The sequence below is a fragment of the Caenorhabditis briggsae genome (assembly GCF_000004555.2).
Source record: "Caenorhabditis briggsae complete genome, chrIV, whole genome shotgun sequence".
Classification (NCBI taxonomy): Eukaryota; Metazoa; Nematoda; class Chromadorea; order Rhabditida; family Rhabditidae; genus Caenorhabditis; species Caenorhabditis briggsae.
In genome coordinates, this window is record NC_013487.2 from 14,085,400 (window position 1) to 14,107,647 (window position 22,248).

General features: G+C 35.2%; 2 protein-coding genes across 2 annotated transcripts in view; both read left to right on the forward strand.

The window, feature by feature from the left end:
• Positions 1–682: 682 nt before the first annotated feature.
• Positions 683–9,438, forward strand: CBG24344 (the record flags this gene model as incomplete). Its single annotated transcript, XM_002648177.1, has 16 exons — positions 683–823; positions 1,322–1,807; positions 1,889–2,218; positions 2,321–2,545; positions 2,673–2,814; positions 3,047–3,150; positions 3,504–3,667; positions 3,790–3,901; positions 3,954–4,148; positions 4,197–4,387; positions 4,906–5,068; positions 5,150–5,485; positions 7,918–8,331; positions 8,627–8,758; positions 9,101–9,273; positions 9,411–9,438. The coding sequence occupies 16 exons, from the start codon at positions 683–685 to the stop codon at positions 9,436–9,438; spliced, it is 3,336 nt and encodes a 1,111-aa protein (XP_002648223.1).
• Positions 9,439–19,698: 10,260 nt separating this feature from the next.
• Positions 19,699–22,248, forward strand: part of CBG26707 — a gene marked incomplete at both ends in the record, with an annotated part of 6,248 nt that continues 3,698 nt past the window's right edge. The window contains one exon of the mRNA XM_045236166.1: positions 19,699–19,756. Within this exon, the coding sequence (XP_045100697.1) occupies positions 19,699–19,756 (58 nt within the window). The remainder of the gene's footprint in view (positions 19,757–22,248) is intronic.

The window sequence follows — 22,248 nt, forward strand, 5'->3', positions numbered from 1 at the left end:
GGAATTCTCTGAATTTCTGAATTTCTGAATTTCTGAATTTCAGGATTTCTGAATTTCAGAATTTCTGAATTTCTGAATTTCTGAATTTCTGAATTTCGGAATTTCTGAATTTCTGAATTTCGGAATTTCTGAATTTCTGAATTTCTGAATTTCTGAATTTCTGAATTTCTGAATTTCTGAATTTCTGAATTTCTGAATTTCTGAATTTCGGAATTTCGGAATTTCTGAATTTCGGAATTTCTGAATTTCCGAATTTCTGAATTTCTGAATTTCAGAATTTCTGAATTTCAGAATTTCAGAATTTCTGAATTTCAGAATTTCAGAATTTCTGAATTTCTGAATTTCGGAATTTCTGAATTTCTGAATTTCAGAATTTCAGAATTTCTAAATTTCGGAATTTCTGAATTTCGGAATTTCTTAATTCCTGAATTTCTGAATTTCTGAATTTCTGAATTTCGGAATTTCTGAATTCCTGAAATTCTGAATTTCAGAATTTCCGAATTTCTGAATTTTTGAATTCCGGAATTTCTGCAAAATCGCGAATATAAAATCACTGTTTCATTTTTCAAAAAAATAATTGAGAGTGATATTATTTTTCATTGCTCCTGTATCCCTCTTCTCCTCTTACTATTTTCAATTATAATTGCTCACAATTCGATTTTTTCAGAATAAAGCCGATCGTATGGGCCCTGGCGGCTCTCGCCGTCCAAGAAATTCGCATCATGCGACAGCCACCGCCGCATCCGCCGCCTCACGCCAAGATGGCCGTGATCCAGAGCATGAATTTGATATCATAGCGTATCGAACGACGCTTTGGAGAACGGTAAGTAAGAAAAAACAGTCTAGCTTCCCTGCGTCTGTAATGGAAGTTTGGAAACTTTGAGCTTTATCTCGACTCCTGTAATAGGTATCTAAAATGTGTCAACTAATAAAATATCACTGATAATATGATAAAAATTTAATCAGTTGACCACTTTTTGATATCTATCACAATAACTGAGATAAAAGGCTCTAATATGACAGCGTGAGGGAGCGAAGTCGGACTTAAGGTTTTTGGGTATATCTCAAAAACTAGATTAGTTAGAACAAATATGTCAACAACAAAATCAAAGTTCTGTTTTAGTATGATAACATAAAAATTTCAGACAAATTGAAAAATTTTGAACTACTTTCGTAGAGCTTCCAAATTAACTATTTTTCACAATTTAACTCAAAGTACAGTAATTATAAACTGACCATTAGTTAATGTTCCAGCTCATTCTACTTGATCCGAATTTGAAACACACAAAAAAAAAAAATATATATATATATATAATTTCAGTTCTTCTTCTACGCCCTCTCCTTCGGTACATGTGGAATCTTCCGTCTGATCCTTCACTGGTTCCCAAAACGTCTCATTCAATTCCGCGCCAAACTGTGCTCCGTGGAGCATGCCGATATGGTACTAGTAGTGGATAACCATAATCGTCACGACATTTGCAACATCTATCATCGAAATCAATCTGGAACCGATCATACGGTAGTCGCCAACACCGATGGCACACTAACGGAACTTGAGGAGCTGCGATGGTTCAATTATCGAAAACTACAGTATACTTGGATTGATGGGGAATGGTCAACTCCGTCTAGAGCATATTCTCATGTTACACCTGAAGCATTGGCTAAAAGTGCACCGGCGAGTGGGCTTAAGGCTGATGACGTGGGACTGAGGAGAACATATTTTGGGATGAATGTGATGCCCGTGAAATTGAGTCCGTTTTATGAGTTGGTCTATAAAGAAGTCTTGTCGCCGTTCTACATTTTCCAGGTAAGTATTTGATTAGAAGTTATAAAATCTAGGGAGTATGTTTTCCAGACATTTTCAAACCTTAAGAATCTCTAATTCCAGGCAATCAGTGTCACGGTTTGGTACATCGATGACTATGTCTGGTACGCCCTCCTTATCATCGTCATGTCCCTTTACTCCGTTGTCATGACACTCCGCCAAACTCGTTCCCAACAACGACGTCTTCAATCAATGGTTGTTGAGCACGATGAAGTGGAAGTGATAAGAGAGAATGGAAGAGTCTGCAAGATGGATAGTTCGGAGATTGTGCCTGGAGACGTGATGGTGATTCCTCCTCAAGGATGCATGATGTACTGTGATTGTGTTCTTTTGAATGGAACTGTTATTGTCAATGAGTCAATGCTCACTGGAGAATCCATTCCGATTACGAAGGTGAGCTAACTTGGTGTCTAAAACGGCACTTGTATCACTAAAATTGAAAAAGAAACTAAAATTTTAAAAACTCTTTCCGAAACAGCAAAGAAATTATTCCAGAGCGCAATATCCGATGATGGTCATGAGAAGGTGTTCTCTATGGAGAAACATGGGAAGAATATTATTTTCAACGGGACCAAAGTGCTCCAAACGAAATATTACAAGGGACAACATGTGAAGGCACTGGTCATCCGAACTGCATACTCTACAACCAAGGGACAGCTGATTCGAGCGATTATGTATCCGAAACCAGCGGATTTCAAGTTTTTCAGCGAGTTGATGAAGGTAATTGGGATTTTTTCTGTTTCAAGTTTAGGTATTGAGTAATTTATATTTTTGTTAATTAATAGTTTACAGTAAGTTGACACACATTTACATAATGATGCTTTTTAACCAAAAAAAAATTATCCAGTTCATCGGTGTCCTTTCCATCGTCGCCTTCTTCGGATTCATGTACACCTCGATCATCCTATTCTATCGTGGAAGTTCCATTCGCAAAATTGTGATCCGCGCTCTCGATCTTGTCACAATTGTCGTGCCACCAGCACTTCCGGGTAAGCCATGCTCCTTTGAACTCAATTATCTCGGTTCCTTCAAGAGATATCAAATTTTTTTCAACTGATAAAATGTTTATCATAATATGAGGAACATTTTGTTAGTTGACAGGTTTTTGATATCTTTTACGGGAATCGAGATAATTGAGCTTAAAGCTGCAGAATCTGTAGCGAACATAAAGCTTCTGCTAACAAAAATATTTCTACTGAAACAGTAATCTTTTTTTTGCAGCCGTCATGGGAATCGGAATATTTTATGCTCAACGACGTCTTCGTCAGATGAGCATTTATTGCATATCACCGACAACTATTAATACGTGTGGAGCTATCGACGTGGTTAGTTTTCAGTGGAAGAGACACAGAGAAACGAGACACTATAACTGTCTGCGTGTCTTGTCGCGCCTATGTCAAACTTTTATCGCTTGTATCTCTCGAACAGAGCTAGCCAGGGAAAAACTGTTAACTTAGAAAATGTGTAAAATTTTATGTCAAATAATTTCGCAGTTTACAACTTTTTTGTAGCTCTTTCAGTTTTCGAGATATTGCTCAGCAAACTTTCAGTGTTCTAAAAGAAAGACACACTGAACTTCAACTCCTTATATCCTGAAAATTAGAAGAGCTAGAAAAAAGTGGTCAACTGGTAAAATGCTCCAAATTTTATATCAAATCTTAATATCCTAAATTTCCAGGTATGTTTCGACAAAACGGGTACCCTCACCGAAGACGGACTCGACTTCTACGCGTTACGGGTCGTCGACAACGCCAGAATCGGCGAGAACATTGTTCAGATATCCACCAACGATACGTGTCAAAATGTGGTTCGTGCGATTGCCACGTGTCATACGCTATCCAAGTAAGTGAGCTGGGTTACTGTTGCAATTTGGATTACTGTAGAATCGAGCAGTCTAGCAATGGAAGCATTGCGGGGCATATACAATATTAAGATTCTGTGATTGAAACAGTAGAAAATTTCAGAATCAACCACGAGCTTCATGGAGATCCTTTGGACGTTATTATGTTTGAACAGACTGGATACTCGTTGGAAGAGGATGATTCAGAGTCTCACGAATCCATTGAATCCATTCAGGTAACTTTTTCTTGACAAATTTTGGATAGCTCTCACAGAAAAGGTTTTTTAGCCAATCTTAATCCGACCGCCAAAAGACAGTACCCTGCCGGATTGCCAAATCGTCAAACAGTTCACATTCAGTTCTGGACTTCAGAGGCAATCTGTAATTGTAACGGATGAGGATTCAATGAAGGCATACTGTAAAGGAAGTCCAGAAATGATTATGTCACTGTGTCAACCAGAAACAGTACCAGAGAATTTCCATGTGAGTTGTTTTTCCCCTAACTTTCTATGAAACTAAAATTGAATTCAGGACATTGTCGAGGAGTACAGCCAGCATGGATATCGCCTTATCGCAGTTGCTGAGAAGGAGCTAACCATCGGATCGGAAGTTCAAAAAGTTCCCAGACAATCGATTGAATGTGATTTGACGCTGATTGGTTTGGTGGCTCTGGAAAATCGGCTGAAACCAGTTACAACGGAAGTGATTCAGCAATTGAATGAGTGAGTTGGATCTCTGTCTATTTTTGTCAGCTAAAAAATCACAATTATCTCCGCTTCCGTGAGAGATATCGAAATTCTGTCAACTAATAAAACCTTTATCATGATATCGCCAACATGTTATTAATTGACAGTATTTCGAGATCTCTTTTGGTTACAGAGATAATTAAACCAAAACATACGGTTATTGCATAACCACACAAACAACATAATTCGTTGTGCGGATTTTGAAAACTATTTTGAAAACTTTGAAACAGTAATTTTTTGAACATCAAAAATCAATATTCTTTTAGCCCGATTATCTCAATTTCCGTGAAAGTCATCAAAAATCTGTCAACTAATAAAATTTTGGTGATATTCTGAGAAACATTCTATCAGTTGACCGATTTTTGATATCTTTCTCAGGAATTGAGATAATTGAGCCCAGCCTGCAATTGTAGACAGTCCATAAATGTCAAGGACTGTAAAAAGAAAACTAAAGTTTGAAATAAGAAATTTCTGAAACAGCAAATTTTTTCCAGAGCCAACATTCGATCAGTAATGGTCACTGGTGACAACATCCTCACTGCTCTTTCTGTTGCTCGCGAATGTGGAATTATTGTTTCAAAGAAGACCGCCTATCTGATAGAACACGAAAATGGAGTTGTTGATAAAATGGGAAGGACCATACTGACCATTCGAGAGGTGAGATTTTCGGCTTAGTGAAAAGAATTCGAAATTCAGAAAATTAGGTTGTTATTTCGAAACAGCAATTATTTTTTCCAGAAATCCGAACACCATACCCAAGAACGCCAATCTAAAAGTGTGGATCTCTCGAAAATGAGCAATTCCGAGTGCCAATTCGCCATTTCTGGGTCCACATTCTCTGTGGTCACACATGAGTACCCGGAACTTCTCGATCAATTGGTTTGTGTGTGCAATGTGTTCGCCAGAATGGCTCCAGAGCAGAAACAATTGCTCGTGGAGCATCTTCAAACCGTTGGATCGACAGTCGCAATGTGTGGAGATGGAGCGAATGATTGTGCTGCGTTGAAAGCTGCTCATGCTGGAATTTCTTTGTCGGAAGCAGAAGCGTCGATTGCGGCGCCGTTTACGTCGAAGGTAAGAGATTTTGGACCATTTTCGCAACCATTTTGATTCAGTTGTGTGCCTTTGAACCTTTTTTTTTTTTGAAAAACTTACAATGGCTAAAGACAAGTAGATTTCGCTAGAAAATACTGAACATCTTATTGCTCTATGCTTTGTAATCCTACAGAAGTAGCCCAGAATTGTTCTATTTGTCTGAACATTTTAAAGTATACCATACAAAAATAGAGCTTCAATTTTGTAGTTGACAACTTTTTGTGCAAACTCGTCAAAGCTGAAATAAATTAAGTGCTACCTCTGGAAACTTCAGCACAGTATTGAATTTGACCGGTATATTTCATTTGGATGAATTTGTACAAAAAATGGACAACTACAAAATAAGCTCTATTTTTCTTTTTGAAATTATTTTGACTTGAAACAGAAACAGTTGAGATTCTTAGAATTGAAAGGAGAGAGAATGAAAAAGTTTAGTAAATTTAAAAATTCTGACTTTCTGAATCCCCTAACTCCTCAAAACCTGAATTTCGGAGATTCTGATTCACGAAATTTGATTATTTTTTTTCGAACATGTGAAATTTCTAACCTTTCCTATGCTTCAAACATTTTCGTTTCACTCTGACGTTCTAAAATTCTAATTCAGAAATTCGGAAAATTGGAAAAACGGGAACTCGAAAATACCATACTTGTAATCCGGGCCTTTGCCGGGCCTTCGCGGGCCCTGCCATAACTTTATTCAGAATCGACGTTTTCAAACCAACTCAATCAGATATGATAGAGCTCCACGAGTACTACAAAACAATATTATTTGGAATACTGTATCTTGTCTATGAACAGAGTTACAAAGCAAAAGGAACAAAAAAGCACGCCCCGCCCGGGCCTGCCGGGCCCTGCGAGAAAAGCCACTTTATGATCTGTAACTTTGTTCATAGATAAGATACAGTATTCCAAATAATACCGTTTTGTACTACTTGTGGAGCTCTATCATATCTGATTTAGTTGGTTCGAAAACATTGATTCTGAAAGAAATTATGGCAGGGCCCGCGAAGGCCCGGCAAAGGCCCGGATTACAAGTATGGAAAATACCGAAACTTGAAACTTCGGAAATTTTAAAGTTTGGAAAAACCAGAAAGTTGAAATGCCCAAAGTTACGGTAAATTTAGAAGTATAAAAATTCAGATATTCGAAATTACGAAATTTAAAAATTTGAAAGTTTGAGTTCAGAATATCAGAAAGCCCAAGTTCGGAATTTAGAAAATTCGAAAATTCATAAACTTTGTGAATCAAAAACTTAGGAAAATGTGTTTTAGAGAAAATTCTGAAAATCTGATTCGTGTTAAAATTTAAAATTTTGGGAATTTGTGAAGTAGAATCTCAGAAACTCGAAAATACAAAATTTCAGAAATTACAGTAAAACCTGTATTAGAAGGGCCAATCGGCGTTTTGGGTTTTGTTATAAAGAAACTGTTGTTGAATGTTAAGTAGAAAGAAATAAATTTCACCAAAAACAATGTCCATCCAATAGAAGTTTCCTCCTCACAAAAAATACAAGTGCCCCCTCTAATTGAAGGGCCCTTTTCTTTGAAGTACCCCTTTGAGACCCCACGAAAAATAGAAGGGCCGGCCCTTCTAATACAGGTTTTACGGTATGAGTTCTGAAACGAAGTATTTTAATAGAGAAATCTTTAAGTTCTAGAATCGCAGTCCCGAAAATTCAGGACTTCTGAATTTCGAAACTTCTGGAAAAAAAATTATAAGTTGTCAAATTCTAAGATATTCGGGAATTCAGAAAAATTATTAGTTCAAAAATTTGGCAATTCTGAACAGTTCGTGTATCAACAAAGACACATTTCTGATCTACATTTCTGATTTATTTGTACAAGCCCAAACTCAATCGGTTAAGGCTGTTGTGAGCGGGAGCCAGAAGGTTTAGCCCCGAAGGAGCATAGCCAGACTGTCACTCCAGTTTATGAAAGTTGACAACACAATCAACTGAAACTTCGCCTTTTCATTCTCTCCGATTTGGAGATTCAAACGTTTTAAGTGAAGCCAAGAGATTGTAGGCGGCTGAAATCGACTGGTAGTAAATAATCTAACTACTTCAATTGAATTTTCAAAATCATCATCTTAACCTGAAACAGAAAAAAAATGTATTTTAAAATTTTTCCACCTTGTGGGACAGTTCGGGGGTTTTAACCGAGTGGCTCAGTTGCCACAACATCTCTGATAACTTTATCAAGTTCAACTTCTCGAGGGCTGTAAAAAGAAACTTTCATGAACCCACGGAATCTTAAACCTCAAACTTTAACCTTAAACCTACGGAAGGCCCTGGCGAACTATGTGGGATGGAGCTCCGCTAGCTACGCTCTATTAAATCATTAGCTCCCAACTTTTGGACTGTTCTTCGAACATTTAATTAATTTTTTTAATTGTTAAAAACTAATTTCCAGGTCAGTGACATCCGCTGCGTCATCACCCTCATCTCTGAAGGCCGTTGTGCTCTTGTCACTTCTTACTCCGCATTCCTCTGTATGGCTGGCTACTCTCTAACCCAATTCATCTCCATCCTTCTCCTCTACTGGAACGCGACCAGCTTCTCTCAAATGCAATTCCTGTTCATCGACATTGCGATTGTCACAAATCTCGCCTTCCTGTCATCCAAGACTCGTGCCTACAAAGGATTAGCCAGCACTCCACCACCAACGTCAATTCTGTCCACAGCTTCAATGGTTTCGTTATTCGGACAACTGGCGATTGGAGGAATGGCACAGATTGCTGTATTCTGTTGGATTACACTTCAGCCATGGTTTATTCCATTCCAGCCAACACATCACGATAATGATGAGGATCGGAAGAGCATGCAGGTGAGGTTTTTGAAAATTACTGTTTCAAAAATCATGTTAGACGGCCTAAAAAACTCAACTTGCAAAAGTTAGACCATCATTTTGAAATGACCTAGGAATAGCTTAACATGCACTTGGTGTGTTTTGTAGACAATTTTAACATGGTGGCCTAACTTTAGCAAATTGAGTTTTCTAGGCCACTATGGTAAATGACCAAGAATTGGCTTAATATTCATCTGCTGTGTTTCTAAGCTACGGTGGCCTAGAAAACTCCAGACGCAAAAGTTAGGCCACCATTTAACTATTCCTTTTCCAGGGTACCGCCATCTTCTACGTCTCTCTGTTCCACTACATCGTACTGTACTTCGTTTTTGCTGCAGGACCACCATATAGAGCATCGATCACTTCCAACAAGGCATTCTTGATGAGCATGATCTCTGTGACTATTGTAAGTACCTATTTTTCGGATTTTATAGGCAATGACCAAATTTGTTGGATTTTCATGCCCTCGCCATTTTAGCTCAATTATCTCAGCTCCTATAAGAGATATCAAAAATTCATTAACTAATAAAATATCACTGATAATATGAAAAACATTTTATCAGTTAACAAAATGTTGATATCTCTTACCGAAATTGAGATAATTGAGCTTAAGTTCACAATTTTTCGTTAAATTTTAAAACATGTTATTTTTGTTAGGTAGATACAAAAAATCTAATAGCGACTAAATAACAATGTAAACTATTTAGATTTTTTGAGACAGAAAAAAAAATTATAAATACAATTTCAGGGATGCATTCTTCTGGTGGTCTTCTATCTTTCACCAATACAGTACTTCCTCGGATGCCTCTGGATTTCTCAAGAATTCTGCTTCATCATCCTGGCTGTCGCATTGCTCACCGCCATCATTTCTGTGCTCTATGATAGATGTGTCGATTGGATTTCCACCAAAATTAGGGAAAAGTAGGTTTTGAAATTTTCAAATTTTTTTCGGTTTTAAAGTTTTTTTGAAAAAATATAAATACTGAATTTTGAATACGCTTTCCAAAATTTATGAAAATTCAAAATTCCCGCCAAACCAATTATTGATTTATTTTCAGAATTCGTCAAAGACGAAAGGGAGCCTAAACCAACCAGCAGCTCCAATCTAAAAATAACAAGTTTTAATTTGAATTGTTCTCTATTTCCTCATTCTTTATTTCATGATCATAATTTTATTCTCCCGTTTTTCCACACACATTTCCCAGTGTTTCCATTTTTCCTCATCCTGAAAAATGCACACTTTTTACATGTATCCATTCCATAATTTTTGTATAATGGGTCCCATTTTTTTCTGAATTTTAAATACAAGTTGAAAGTTTTTCTTTTGAAAAATAAACATTTTTATGATATTCCAAAAAATGAAAAAAATTTTCAGGTTTTCAGAAAAAAAACTATATAAGAATTGATTGCAAAATTCGAAAAGAATCAAATGGGTAAAAATTTTTTTCCAAAAAAAAATCCGTTTCAATGTTTTTTTTTATTCACAGAAATTGAAAAATTATTCTCTTTCTGACGGGTAATGAAAAAAAAACTTCTCAAAATTCCGAAAATTCATGCCCCTCGAAGAGTTGAACTTTAGGACCCACCGTTGGAGGTGCCGCGTTGCTACCAGCTGAGCTACGGTAGCATTTTGTTGAATTTTGTGAAGAAATTCCACAATGATAAATCATCAGTACTTATAGTATCTCCCTAATTAAAAATCTTGATTCGAGAAATTCTTATTTTTTTCTATTTGGCATGTATTTTTCGAAAAATCTAGAATGTTTAGTCTTGTCTGAAATTTCTGGAAACTCGAGGTGCCAGGTTTATGAGTAGTAGATGAACTAGACGAAATGAAAATAAAAACTCAAAGAAATTCTTTAATCTGAAATTTGAAACAATGTTTCTGTAAAAAATCGAAATACGAAAATGATTTTTTGAAAGTCTGGAAATTTCAGAAATGACAAAAAACCAATGAAAATGTAATGTGCTTCAAATGTCAACGGATAAGTTTGCCAAATTTTTAAACTGCAAAAAATGTCTGAATTTCTGAATTTCTGAATTTCTGAATTTCTGAATTTCTGAATTTCTGAATTTCTGAATTTCTGAATTACCTGGAATTCCTGAATTTCTGAAATTCTGAACTTCTGAACTTCTGATTTCTGAAAAATCTGTAATAAAAAATTACTGTTTCAAAATAGGTAATTTATAAAAACCTATTGAAGTTTAAATGCTAATCATTCTTTTAACTTTTTCTTACTCTCCCTCATATTATAATTGCTCATAATTCAAAATTTTCCAGATTAACGCCGATTGTATGTGCACAAGCCTTCTAGTCTGCTAAGAGTCAGACATAGCAAATTTTCAGTGGGAAAAATAAAATAATAAAATTTTTTGAAAATTAATAAACTTTTTCAGAAATAACAACTACAGCCAACTTCCCGATCGAAAAATCGACTTGGACACGGACAAGGATAAAGTGAAGATGGCAACATCAAGCCGGGAGGCGAAAATTTTTTTAAGCTTCTTTTTTTTGTATGTTCTTTTTTTCATCATTTTTTTGTATTAGTTTTCATAATTGTTTGAATAAATAAAATTTTCTCATTGAACTAGTCTTCCAAGAAAGAAAAAAACAAATTTAAGGTAGGCACCACGACATAATTTTCAAAATAAATATTTTTTTATTTTTATTTTTGGATTCTCTTCTCCACTCTTATAGAAGTCCATTCCCAAAATTTCAGCGAAAAATCTTTCTCCAGACACGAGTTACAGACCCTTTTCTATTAGACCTCAATGTACTGACTTTCTCCTCATTTTTTTGCGGTGCGCAGAAAAGTGGGCGGGGTTTAGAAGCTTGCAATCCTGCGGAAAATTCGACGAGGAAAAAGAGAATAGACACAAGAGGGATTCGAACTTCCGGCTAACGCAGCTCGCGGCGCGCGCCCTCTATCCAGTCGGCCACCGCAGTACTATTCGAGCAAGCCCTAGAGGGGATAGAGGAAAGATCGGCTGTTCGTTGCCTGTCGTCTCCTTCCTGTGTTGCCGTCTTCCTATTTTTTTTAATGAACTGCTCTATGAAAGAAGAGGAAACAGAAGTTTTAGATATGACCGCCACGGTAGGATTTTCTGGTTAAGATTTTATTTAATAGCAAATTTTTCGTATTTTCTAATGGTAGAAAGAAAATCGGAGGCACTCACCTGTGTCACCATCAAAAATCCCAAAAACCGAAAATTTTGAAAGTTTGGAATTTTCGGATGAGTATTAAAACTACTTAAAAATAGCCAATCTTTCTGAAAATTGGCACAGGTGTACACAAGGCTTAGTTTCACCATAATATGCAAAAAAAATTGGAGTCATCGCTGAAATTTTTCTGTATTTTGGCTGGAACTTTGGCTGAAAATTGTGTCACAACCGCCACAGTAGAATTTTGATTTTATTTCAAAATCCAATCTCCCATTTCATAAACTACCAGAATCCATCAAAAAATTTGGAGGCACTAACTTCCATCGAATACTTTTAGTCCACTTTGTCCGTCTGATTCCTGTTTTTCGAAGTTTTCGAATCAAAATAATGGAATTATCAAGAAACTGATGGTTCCATTCGATTTTTCGTAGTCGATTACATAGCGACAAGTTCTAACCCTAAATATAATGAGTTTCTAACGCCCGGTACAAGACTTCAAAGATGGGTTTCTGAAAAGGGGAGAAACATTTGGTCGCCCCGCCCCCTTTCATTGCGGCGCCTAATTTAAGACGAACCCAAGGCGATGGTGGAAGGTTTTAGGCGAAAGCTGAGCGAAGTTTTGCCAGCTTTTGAGCGGCGTTTGGGCACCTTTTGGGAAAATCTTAAGCGTAATCTGGCCAAACAGCGCCCAAAAGGGGGCCAACCTTCGCCCAAAAGACGACAGCCGCAGCCGAGATAGTTTAGCCACACTTCCTGTTTTTTCCCTCAATTTAACTCTTCAAGCCTGTCACTTGTCATCTATGTAAATTACACTACAATCTCGTCATCTCTCGGAGACACCCCCGTATTCCAAATAAAGAATGAAAAGAAATCAGAAAACTGCCAATTTAGTGGTGGCGCATGACCCTCCCGTTTCCTCTAATGAATGAGATTTAGAGGGATGGATGAAAAGTGAACGAAGAAAAGTCATCAATCTTTTGATGTTTGTTTTATGTCTTTTCCTGGGGACTACGGTAGTTTGTGCTATTTTTTTAATTGGCTGGATGAGTTGGTTCATTAGATTTAATATTTTGAAATTTAGAACTAACTACTTTGAAACAGAGATCTATATGTATTCGAAAATTGTCGTTTTAGACATTGAAAATTGAAAAATTTCGGGTATCTGCAGCTTTCACTGTTTCAGAAAACTTGCGTAAACCGCATTAAGGTCCTTAGTACTGATTAATGAAAAACGATAAATCCCTAGAAATCATTGTCCTAGAAGAAAAAAAAATAAAAGAATTCTAGATTTAGTATTTTAACAATTCGGTGAAAAGGCCAAATTTTTTAGAAAATACTTTCGAAATTTGAATATTATTTGATGTTTCGGAGTAATAATTTGAATTTTGAAGACAGTTCATAACTTTCCTATTATTGAAATCTAGTATCTTTAAAAAATGTGAACTAATGGGACCGTTTTAATAAAGCGTAGTTTTAGAATTGTTACAAATTGAAACAGTGAAAACTATATCATTTTTTAGTTTGTTCGGAGAAAAATAGTCAACTTTAAATTTCTAAAAATGTGGTCCAGTATTGTTCGATTTGAAAATTTACTAAACAAAAGTAGAGTTCCAATTTTGTAATCGAAAACTTATTTTGTACAAATCCGCGATTTACAGCAATTTTTTGGCTCCATTTTGGTAAAAAGCCGCAAATTTCATCTGATGAAAAATTGTCTAATGCAGACAATCGCGAAACCAAATATTTTTGGAAATTTTCGAAACAACAATATTTTGACCAACCAAAAAATGGAACAAAGACGTGATTTCTGGTCACAAGCCGCATATCTCATCAGAATGAAATTTGGCTGAAAGCTTGTCAATTACAAAAATGAAGCGATTTTTGCGTTTAGGATACTCTGAATTTTTCAGACAAATCGAAAAATTCTATAATATTTTTGTAGGACTTCAAAGTTAACTATTTTTACTGGAAAAAAACCGGATGTCGATATTTTCAATATTTTATACTGTTTCAACCCTAGGCCAAAATAACATATAATATTTTACATTTTGATTTCCAATATATTAGGATTTTATTACATCATCAGTTTAATCACTACTTCCAAATCCCCCAACTCCCTTATCAAAAAGTGTGCTTTTCAACTTGTTTCAACTTTCCTTTTTTTCCAAATTTCAAATCTTTCCAACTCCTTTATCTACAATAGATTGTGGAATTGTTATTCAACCTTCCCATGTTAAATTCGAAGTATCTAAAAAAGACAAAATTACAATCCTAAACTTCAGGCAACCATTAATCATGTCTGTCCTTTTCAAAAAGTTTGAAATCGCCGTTTTTCGGCCCCGTATTCAAAAAAAAAAAGAAAAGAAAAGAAAAAAGAAAACTTCCAATTTAGGGGTGGCTCATGACACTTCCGTTTCCTCTAATGGATGAGATTTAGAAGGATGGATGAAGAGTGAACGAAGAAAAAGTCATTAATCTTTTCATGTTTGTTGTATGTCTTTTCCTGGGGATTACTGTACTTTTTACTATTTTTGGGAAAAGCGACATCGTAATAAGATTTAGAAATATAAGAATTCTGAACAAACTACTTTGAAACAGAGATTAATTCATGAAAATTCCTATTCTAGTCACTAAACATTGAAAAATGGATTTTTTCAATAAAAATGTTTTGAAACAGCAATCAATTTGATCATTCAGGGCAGTTTGTAACCTGGCTATCTGTAAAAGTAGAGCTCCATTTTTGCAATTCACAGCTTTTTGGTGCAAATCCACCCAAATCAGAAACGCGTTATCGAAATGGCATAACTCTCACTCATTTCAGAGCTATTTTTAGCGATTTTTTGGCCACAAGAAGCATATCTGTAGGACTTCTTCCACTAGAAAAATGCCATTTTTCCAGTATATATACTATTTCAACCTAAACGTCAATACCTAAACGTCAATAGATTATGTCATTGTTATTTTAACAACTTTTCAGTTCAAAGTATTCAAAAAATAAAAATCCTAAAGTTCAGACTACTATTAATCACGTCTGTCTTCTTCAAAAAGTTTGAATTCGCCTTTTTCGGCTCCGTCATATTCCCCTAGCAACGCCCGTAACATACGCAGGACTCTAGAAAATTATAAACTTTGGAAATTTCAAACAAAACGTTGTACAGGGTGCGGCAAAAGTTTTGCAACCCAAAGTTTGACTCAAGCTGGCGCGCGCTGACGCACTTTTCATGTTTTGACTTTTTGCTTATATTCTTCCCCATCTCTTTATTAGTAGATTTGTAAAGTTTTGTGCTCATATCTCAATTTTTACTAAGTTGGCACTATTTTCTGTACACCTTATTTAGTATTTTTCCAGTTTTTAGCGGGTCCATGAGGGCAAGCAAATGGGTCAGGAAAACAAATTCTAGTTCAATTATGATGCCTATGTCATCGTGCCGTCAAGCTCGCAAAATTAGACTACCCAGAAACATGTAGAACCTGCTCACACGGAAACATGTGTTGAGCAGGAAGCGCCAAAATCAAATGTTCCAACTTGACCCCCAAAAAAGGATGGCCTGTCTCGAGTCAGATCACAATCCAATGTGAATTTCCATGCGGGGAACTTCATAAGCGCATGTTTAAGTTTGTTTTCACAAGACTTTGGGTGCTCTTTGAAACGTTTTTTTTTTCCGGCGGAATGATACAATTTGGCCGCAAACCACCCCCGTGCCACCAAAGATGCTACCCGAAGAGGTGGAGCCTCGCGATCAGAAACATAGCTTCCAGAAACGAACAACTATAATTCAAATTTGTTACAAACATCTTCGATAAAGTCCTGTTAAAATTTGACCCGGATTGGTCTATTTTCCAAGAAGTTATGGCGTCTTCTTTTGGTTGCAAAACTGTTGCCGCACCCTGTAAGGGATTCAATTTAAGAAAATAAAAACGCATATAAAAATATCTGTTTCAAGAAGATATTTTGTTTGAAAATTCAATAAAAAATGTAAGGTTCCGTTTCAAATTTTTCATTTATGAAATCACATGAAATTTGGCACTTTTGATTAATCAAATTTCTCAAAAATAATTTTTTCTCACGGAAAATAGTTATCAAAATAGTCGAACGTTTCAAAATCGAAAAAAAAGTGAATCGTCAAAATAGTCGAACGTGGCAAATGAAAAATATTGGAAATCATATTTCGTCAAAAGTGTTAAATGCTTCAAGAAGAGTCGGTTGTTTCACACTTTCACCTATTCGCATAAAATTATCTTCGACCCTTTTGATGCATTTTAATCATAATTGACTAAAGTCAACGAATTTCATTTTGAACCTTTTGACAAATGACTCTTTTGACCTTTTGAATTTCATAATTATTTTGAAAATGACTCTTTTGACATTTTGACGCTTTTGTTTATTTTGAGGCTTGAAAATTTTTGATTGTTGCGTGAGAAATTTAAACGAATTGTCAACTTCTCGTCAAAAGTTTCAAAAAAACATTTGAAACGGAACCTTAAACAAATGCACTAATGCGACTTTTTTAACATTTCAAAGTTTACCATTTTCTACTGAGCTAACTGAAATGATAATTTTTCCTATGATTCAACTTAAAAAAGTTTAAAAAGCACATTTCAGATACTTTGTTTAAAATCGTTAAATTTGAAATGGGCCTAAAATTGTAAATCGTCAAAACAATTCTTCATTTTTAGAGATTTGTTTTCAAATTCAACAAAAAAGGAATTCAAAGACACGTAATCTGGGGATACAACAATTCGGGGGTACGAATGTGTACAAAGTGATCTAGGGGTACGAAATTCTGATTTATTCAGGTATTTTGTATCCCTAAATTGTTTTGTACCCTCTGAATTATTTGCCGTGCTCCAAGGTTCCCCTTTTTTTTGGTAGACCCTAGGATACTGGGCTCATAATTTCCGAATCTCGCATGTTTCAATTTATCCGGTAATCGAATTAATTCCATTTCCCGAAATATTTTCTGTTTCGAAAATCTTGGAAAACCCCATGACGTCAGTCAATCTATTTATTCTATCAATCTATTTGACAATCCCTCAATTCCAAAAAAGAATAAGAAATAAGAAAACTGCCAATTTAGTGGTGGCGCATGACCCTCCCGTTTCCTTTATTGGATGAGATTTAAAGGGATGGATAAAAAGTGAACGAAGAAAAAGTCATCAATCTTTTTATGTTTGTTTTATGTCTTTTCCTTTGGACTACGGTAGTTTGACTATTTTTGGAATTAGCACCATGGAAACAACAAATCATTGGACTTTAAAATATAAAATTTAGATCAATCTCTTTTGAAACAGAGATTTATTTTTAAAATGTGTCTTTAGAGACTAAAATTAGGAAAAATGGAATTTTCTGCACTTTTTACTGTTTCCGAAAACATGCATAAACCGCATTAATATTCTCAACAGTAACAGCAATGTAATAGCTTTTTTCTGTTCAAATTCAGCGACTGTGAATCGCCCTGGGCCTGCCGGGCCCTGCGAGAAAAGCAACTTTATGATCTGTAACTTTGTTCATAGATAAGATACAGTATTCCAAATAATACCGTTTTGTACTACTTGTGGAGCTCTATCATATCTGATTTAGTTGGTTCGAAAATATAGATTCTGAAACAAATTATGGCAGGGCCCGGGAAGGCCCGGAAAAGGCCCGGATTACAAGTATGCTCTAATGGATGAGATTTAGAGGGATGGATGAAAAGAAAGCTAAGAAAAGTCATCAATCTTTTTATGTTTGTTTTATGTCTTCTCCTAGGGACTACGATAGCTTGTACTATTTTTGAATCAGCGAAAGCGATGGAGTGGATTATCAGATTCAATAGTTTTAATGTTTTAAAAAATTACTTTGAAACAGGAGATCCTTAAATTCTGATAGTTGCAACTTTTGAAATATCCTTTTGAAATATCCGAAAACTTTTGAAGTTAGGAAACTTTTGAAATTTTTTTGGGATTGTGCTTTTGTAATATAAATTCTGTTTCTAAATCATATGGAAAACTCTATGAAATTAATTTTTTCAATGAGAAATTTTTGAAACAGTAATAACTTGAAATTTTGATACAGTATGAACTTCATATCTTTGAAATACGGTATCTTGCAGAAAATCTGGTATGACCGTTTTTTATAAGGCGTGATTTCTAAATGGTTTCAACTTGAAACAGTAAAAAAATTATACCTTTTTTTAGTTAGCTCAGTGGAAAAAAGCCAACTTTCAATTCCTACAAAACTAGTTTTGAATTTTTCGATTTGTTCTAAAATTACGAAGTATTTAAAAGACAGAAGTTCAGTTTATAATTGACAACTTTTTAATACAAATCCAGCGATTTAGTGCTTTTTAATAGTTTTTTTTTTGGTTACAAGTTGCATATCTCACCAGATTTAGTTCAATCCCCACAATAGCAATACGAAATAATTTTGGAAGTTTTTGAAACAGCAATGTTTGACCAACCAAACATCTAAACAAAAAACTTTGGATTAAAAACAGCCTAACTCATCACAATGGAATTCTTCTGAAAAGTTGTCAATTACAAAATTGAAGCTCTGTTTTTGTTCAGTATTCTCTGCAATTTTCAGACAAATCGAACAATTCTGGAACACTTTTGTAAGACTTTTAAGTATACTATTTTCTCATTGAAAAAGCCGCATTTCGATACTTCCAGTACTTTATACTGTTTCAACCGTCAAGAGAAATGTTTTCTTTTTCATTTCAATTCTCCAACAATTCAGTATTTCATCGCATCATCCATTTAATCACCACTTCCAAACCCCCAACTCCCTTATCAACGTCAATAAGTTTGTTTTCAACTTGTTGAATTTCCTTTTTTCTAAATTTCAAATCTCCCTGATCAACATCAATAGATTATGACAATGTTATTTTAACAACTTTTCAGTTCAAAGTATCCAAAAAAAATGGAAATTCGATAGTTCAAACAGCCATTGATCTTCTCTTTACTTTTCAAAACATTTGAATTCGCCGTTTTTCGGAGACGTCGTATTCCCCTAGCAACGCCAGTAACATACGCGGGACACTACAACATTAAAAACTTTGGAAATTTCAAACAAAACGTCGTAAGGGATTCAATATTAGAAAAAAAGACGCATATAGAAATCTCTGTTTCGAAAAATTAATTTGTGTAAAAATTAAACAATAAATACACTAAATCGATTTTTCTGAATTATTTGTCGTGCCCACGTGGGTTCAGGCGAGGGGGTCAGAAAGCGCGCCCCAATAATTTTTTCGAAAATTCTCAATTGGCTGCTGAGAGTTCGTTGACTGACAATCATACTTTAATGCATTAGGCCGAGAAGACGAATATTTTTTTTTTCAATATTTTTCGATGTTTTCTTTCGTTTTCGCTCGTTTTTTTCTCGTTTTTTCCCCTTTTTTCAGTGAAAATTAGTTGAAAAAAGTTTCAAATTATTTATTAAGGTGAGAAGTCCAATGCAACCGCCTCGTGCAGTGATGAGCCAAGTGAGCGATTGGAAGAAAGCTCGATTTTCGACGTTTTTTTAAGGTGAGTTTTTGAGGTGGGATGTCATGTCCTTAGGTGATATTAAATGCATTGAGGTTCTTCCATAATTATTAATTCTTTATTAGAGGTTATTCAATAATTCGTTCTATTTTCAGAGCAACCAGAATCCGGCATCCGATTGCGAAGACAACAACGACACGAGCTGTGCACATGAGAAGTCGGATGGATCAATTGGGTATAATAATAATTGTTATCTCTCTTGTTATATGTCATGAATCTCAATAAATGGTCATATATTGCCTTCCCCTTCCTCGGAAAATTTAGGGAGAACAGCAACATAAATGGAGCAGTATTCACCGAAAAAAAAACGAATTCATAGCCTTCTGTATCGTAAAAAAACATTAGAAATAACCACGTGAAATCCACGTGTCATTTTGAATTAGATAATTTCGGCTGGCCTACGAGTTAGCTGGGGCGAGCTTTCTGACCCCCTCGCCTGAACCCACGTGCGTGCCCCAAGTTTCTATGTTCCCTTTTTTGATAGACCCTAGGATACTGGGTTCATAATTTCCGAATCTCGTATGTTTCAATTTATCTGGTAATCTCATCTCACGCGTTTTTTTTCTGTTTCGAAAATCTTGGATAACCTCAAGACGTCAGTCAATCTATAGGACACAATCATATTCCGAAAAAAAGAAAAGAAAAAAAAGAAAACTAAAATGGCCAATTTAGAGGTGGCTCATGACTCTCCCGTCATCTCTAATAAAAAATTTAGAGGTATGGATGAAAAATGAACGAAGAAAATACATCAATCTTTTTTATGTTTGTTTTATGTTTTTTCCTGGGGACTACAGTAGTTTTTACTATTTTTGTGATTGCCTAGAGGGATTTACAATAATTGGATTTTAGAATTTTACATTTTGAACAAAATACTTTGAAACAGAGATTTTTTTTTTGAAAATTCTGTTTTTAGACACTAAAAATCAAAAAAATGTGAATTTCTGAAATTTTCACTGTTCCAGAAAATCCGCATTAACCGCATTAGGATTCTTTATATTGATTCTTAGCGCAATCGTAGATTCGCCAGCAAAATCACAGATTTTTCTGTGCAAATCCAGCCGTTAATCACCACTTCCAAACCCCCAACTCCCTTATCAACGTCAATAAGTTTGCTTTCAACTTGTTGAATTTCCTTTTTTTCAAATTTCAATTCTTTCAAACTCCCTGATCAACGTCAATAGATTATGACATTGTTATTCGAACTTTAGAGCTTAAAGTATTCAAAAATAGCAAAATCCTAAAGTTCAGACAACCATTAATCATGTCTGTCCTTTCCAAAAAGTTTGAGTTCCCCGTTTTTCGGAGACGTCATATTCCCCTAGCAACGTCGTCTAGGTGCCAGCAACAGACGGGACCTAAAAACATTATAAATTTTCGAAAAAGGTATAAAATATTAGAAGACAAACTTTTAAATATCTGAAAATGAGACATTCTTCCTGGACGCATATAAAAATCATAGTTGTACGCTGGATGATTAAATTTCAGTTTGAATAAGGCGAGTAGATAGATTCTCAAAAAAAAGGTAAACATTTTTTCGTTCTCTTTCGTAGAAAAAAAGAAAACATTTGAAAATAAATTCAGTTAAGTGTGGCGGACCGGGCCAGGAAAATCCTCCTAACAGCCCGGCCCGGCCTTTTGCAAGTATGATAAAAATCTCTGTTTCAAAAATATATTTTCTGGAAAAATTCAAAAATTTATGCACTGCGATTACATACAAAATGAAAGCTTTTTTGTTTAGTATGACAATTTCAGACAAAACGAAAATACCATTTCTGGACTTCAAAGTTGATTTTTTTTCCTACAGAGCTAACTATAATAGAACATTTTTCTAATGTTTCAACTTGAAAAAATTGGAAAAACACATTTCAGATACTGTATATCTTACAACTGTTGTGAAATTACAAAATATTTCTGTTTCAAAAATTGTTCATTGAAAACAAATTAATTTCATAAAATGTTAGGCCGAAGTTGACTATTTTTTACCGAACAATTTTAAAATGTGATATATTTAACTGGTACTGTAGTTCAGACATGGTAAGCTTGAATGTAGAACATTTTAAATAGCTAGAATATACAACAAAAAACGTAATTTTCAGTTGGTTTTAGCCATTTTGATCATTTTCAGGATTAAAGAGCTCGGCTGTCAAGTGTCGAATCACTAACAGACCTAGATGGAAAACTTTGTATTCACAAAATTACTTAAAGGTGGGGGGACATGAAAAAAATAATGTTCTCGAAATTCCGTTCAAAGATGCCCCTCGAGGAGTTGAACTTGTGAGGGCGATGATTGAGGGTGCGGCGCCACTACCGACTGAGCCACACGGGCAAAGAGAAAGCGCACGCCCGTTTGCATACATAAAGGCGAGGACGACAGCTGTACGCAGAGTGACATTAAGCGTTGTACACCGTGACGGTAGAATGCATACTCTAGCTACAAAAAAACTACGAAAAATCTCCTGTCCCCCTACCTTTAAGAATTTTCAAATATTTAAAAATGCTGAAATTTGTCTAATAATCTATTTCCTCTGGTTAAAACAGCCAAAAAACCACATTTTTGAATTCAAACTGACTGATGATTGCTCGAACAAAAATTCGTGATTTTTTAGCTCAAAATAGTAAAAGTGGTTCAAGTTTTAAGATGTTGGTCGCAAAATAAATTGAAAATCACATTTTTTGATTCCGAAATTATGGAGAATTGCTCCGACCAAAACTTGTGGTTTTCGGTTTGAGATGTTCCGAGAATTTACCCTTGTGTATGGAAAACGTGAAAAAAAGGAGTCTTTCGGAAATGAATTTAAAGTTTTCAATCCAGATCTGTTTTACACTCTTAAAAGTTTTCAAAATGATTGGAAACTTGACAGCTAAGCTCCAGGCTTTTGAAAACGGTCCAAACGGCTGAAAATTGACTGAAAAAATACGTTTTCGAGGTTTTTTTTCTGTTTAAGAAGCTTTAAAGGGGGACTCCGACCAAAAATTTTTATTGCATTAAAATGTGTTAAAAGTTATCTATTTTCCGAATATTATTGCGAAAAAATTCAAAAAAAAATCCGAAATCCCCGAAAAACGGCGTTGAAAAGGAAGAAAATTCAAAAAAAAGGTGCCGCCGGGGGACGAGGATTTTCAGTGAGAAACCTAGGCCACGGCAGCGGGCGCCTTTCCTATGTGGCAAATTTTCCGGATTTTTTCAATTTCATGTCCGGCAGGTAATA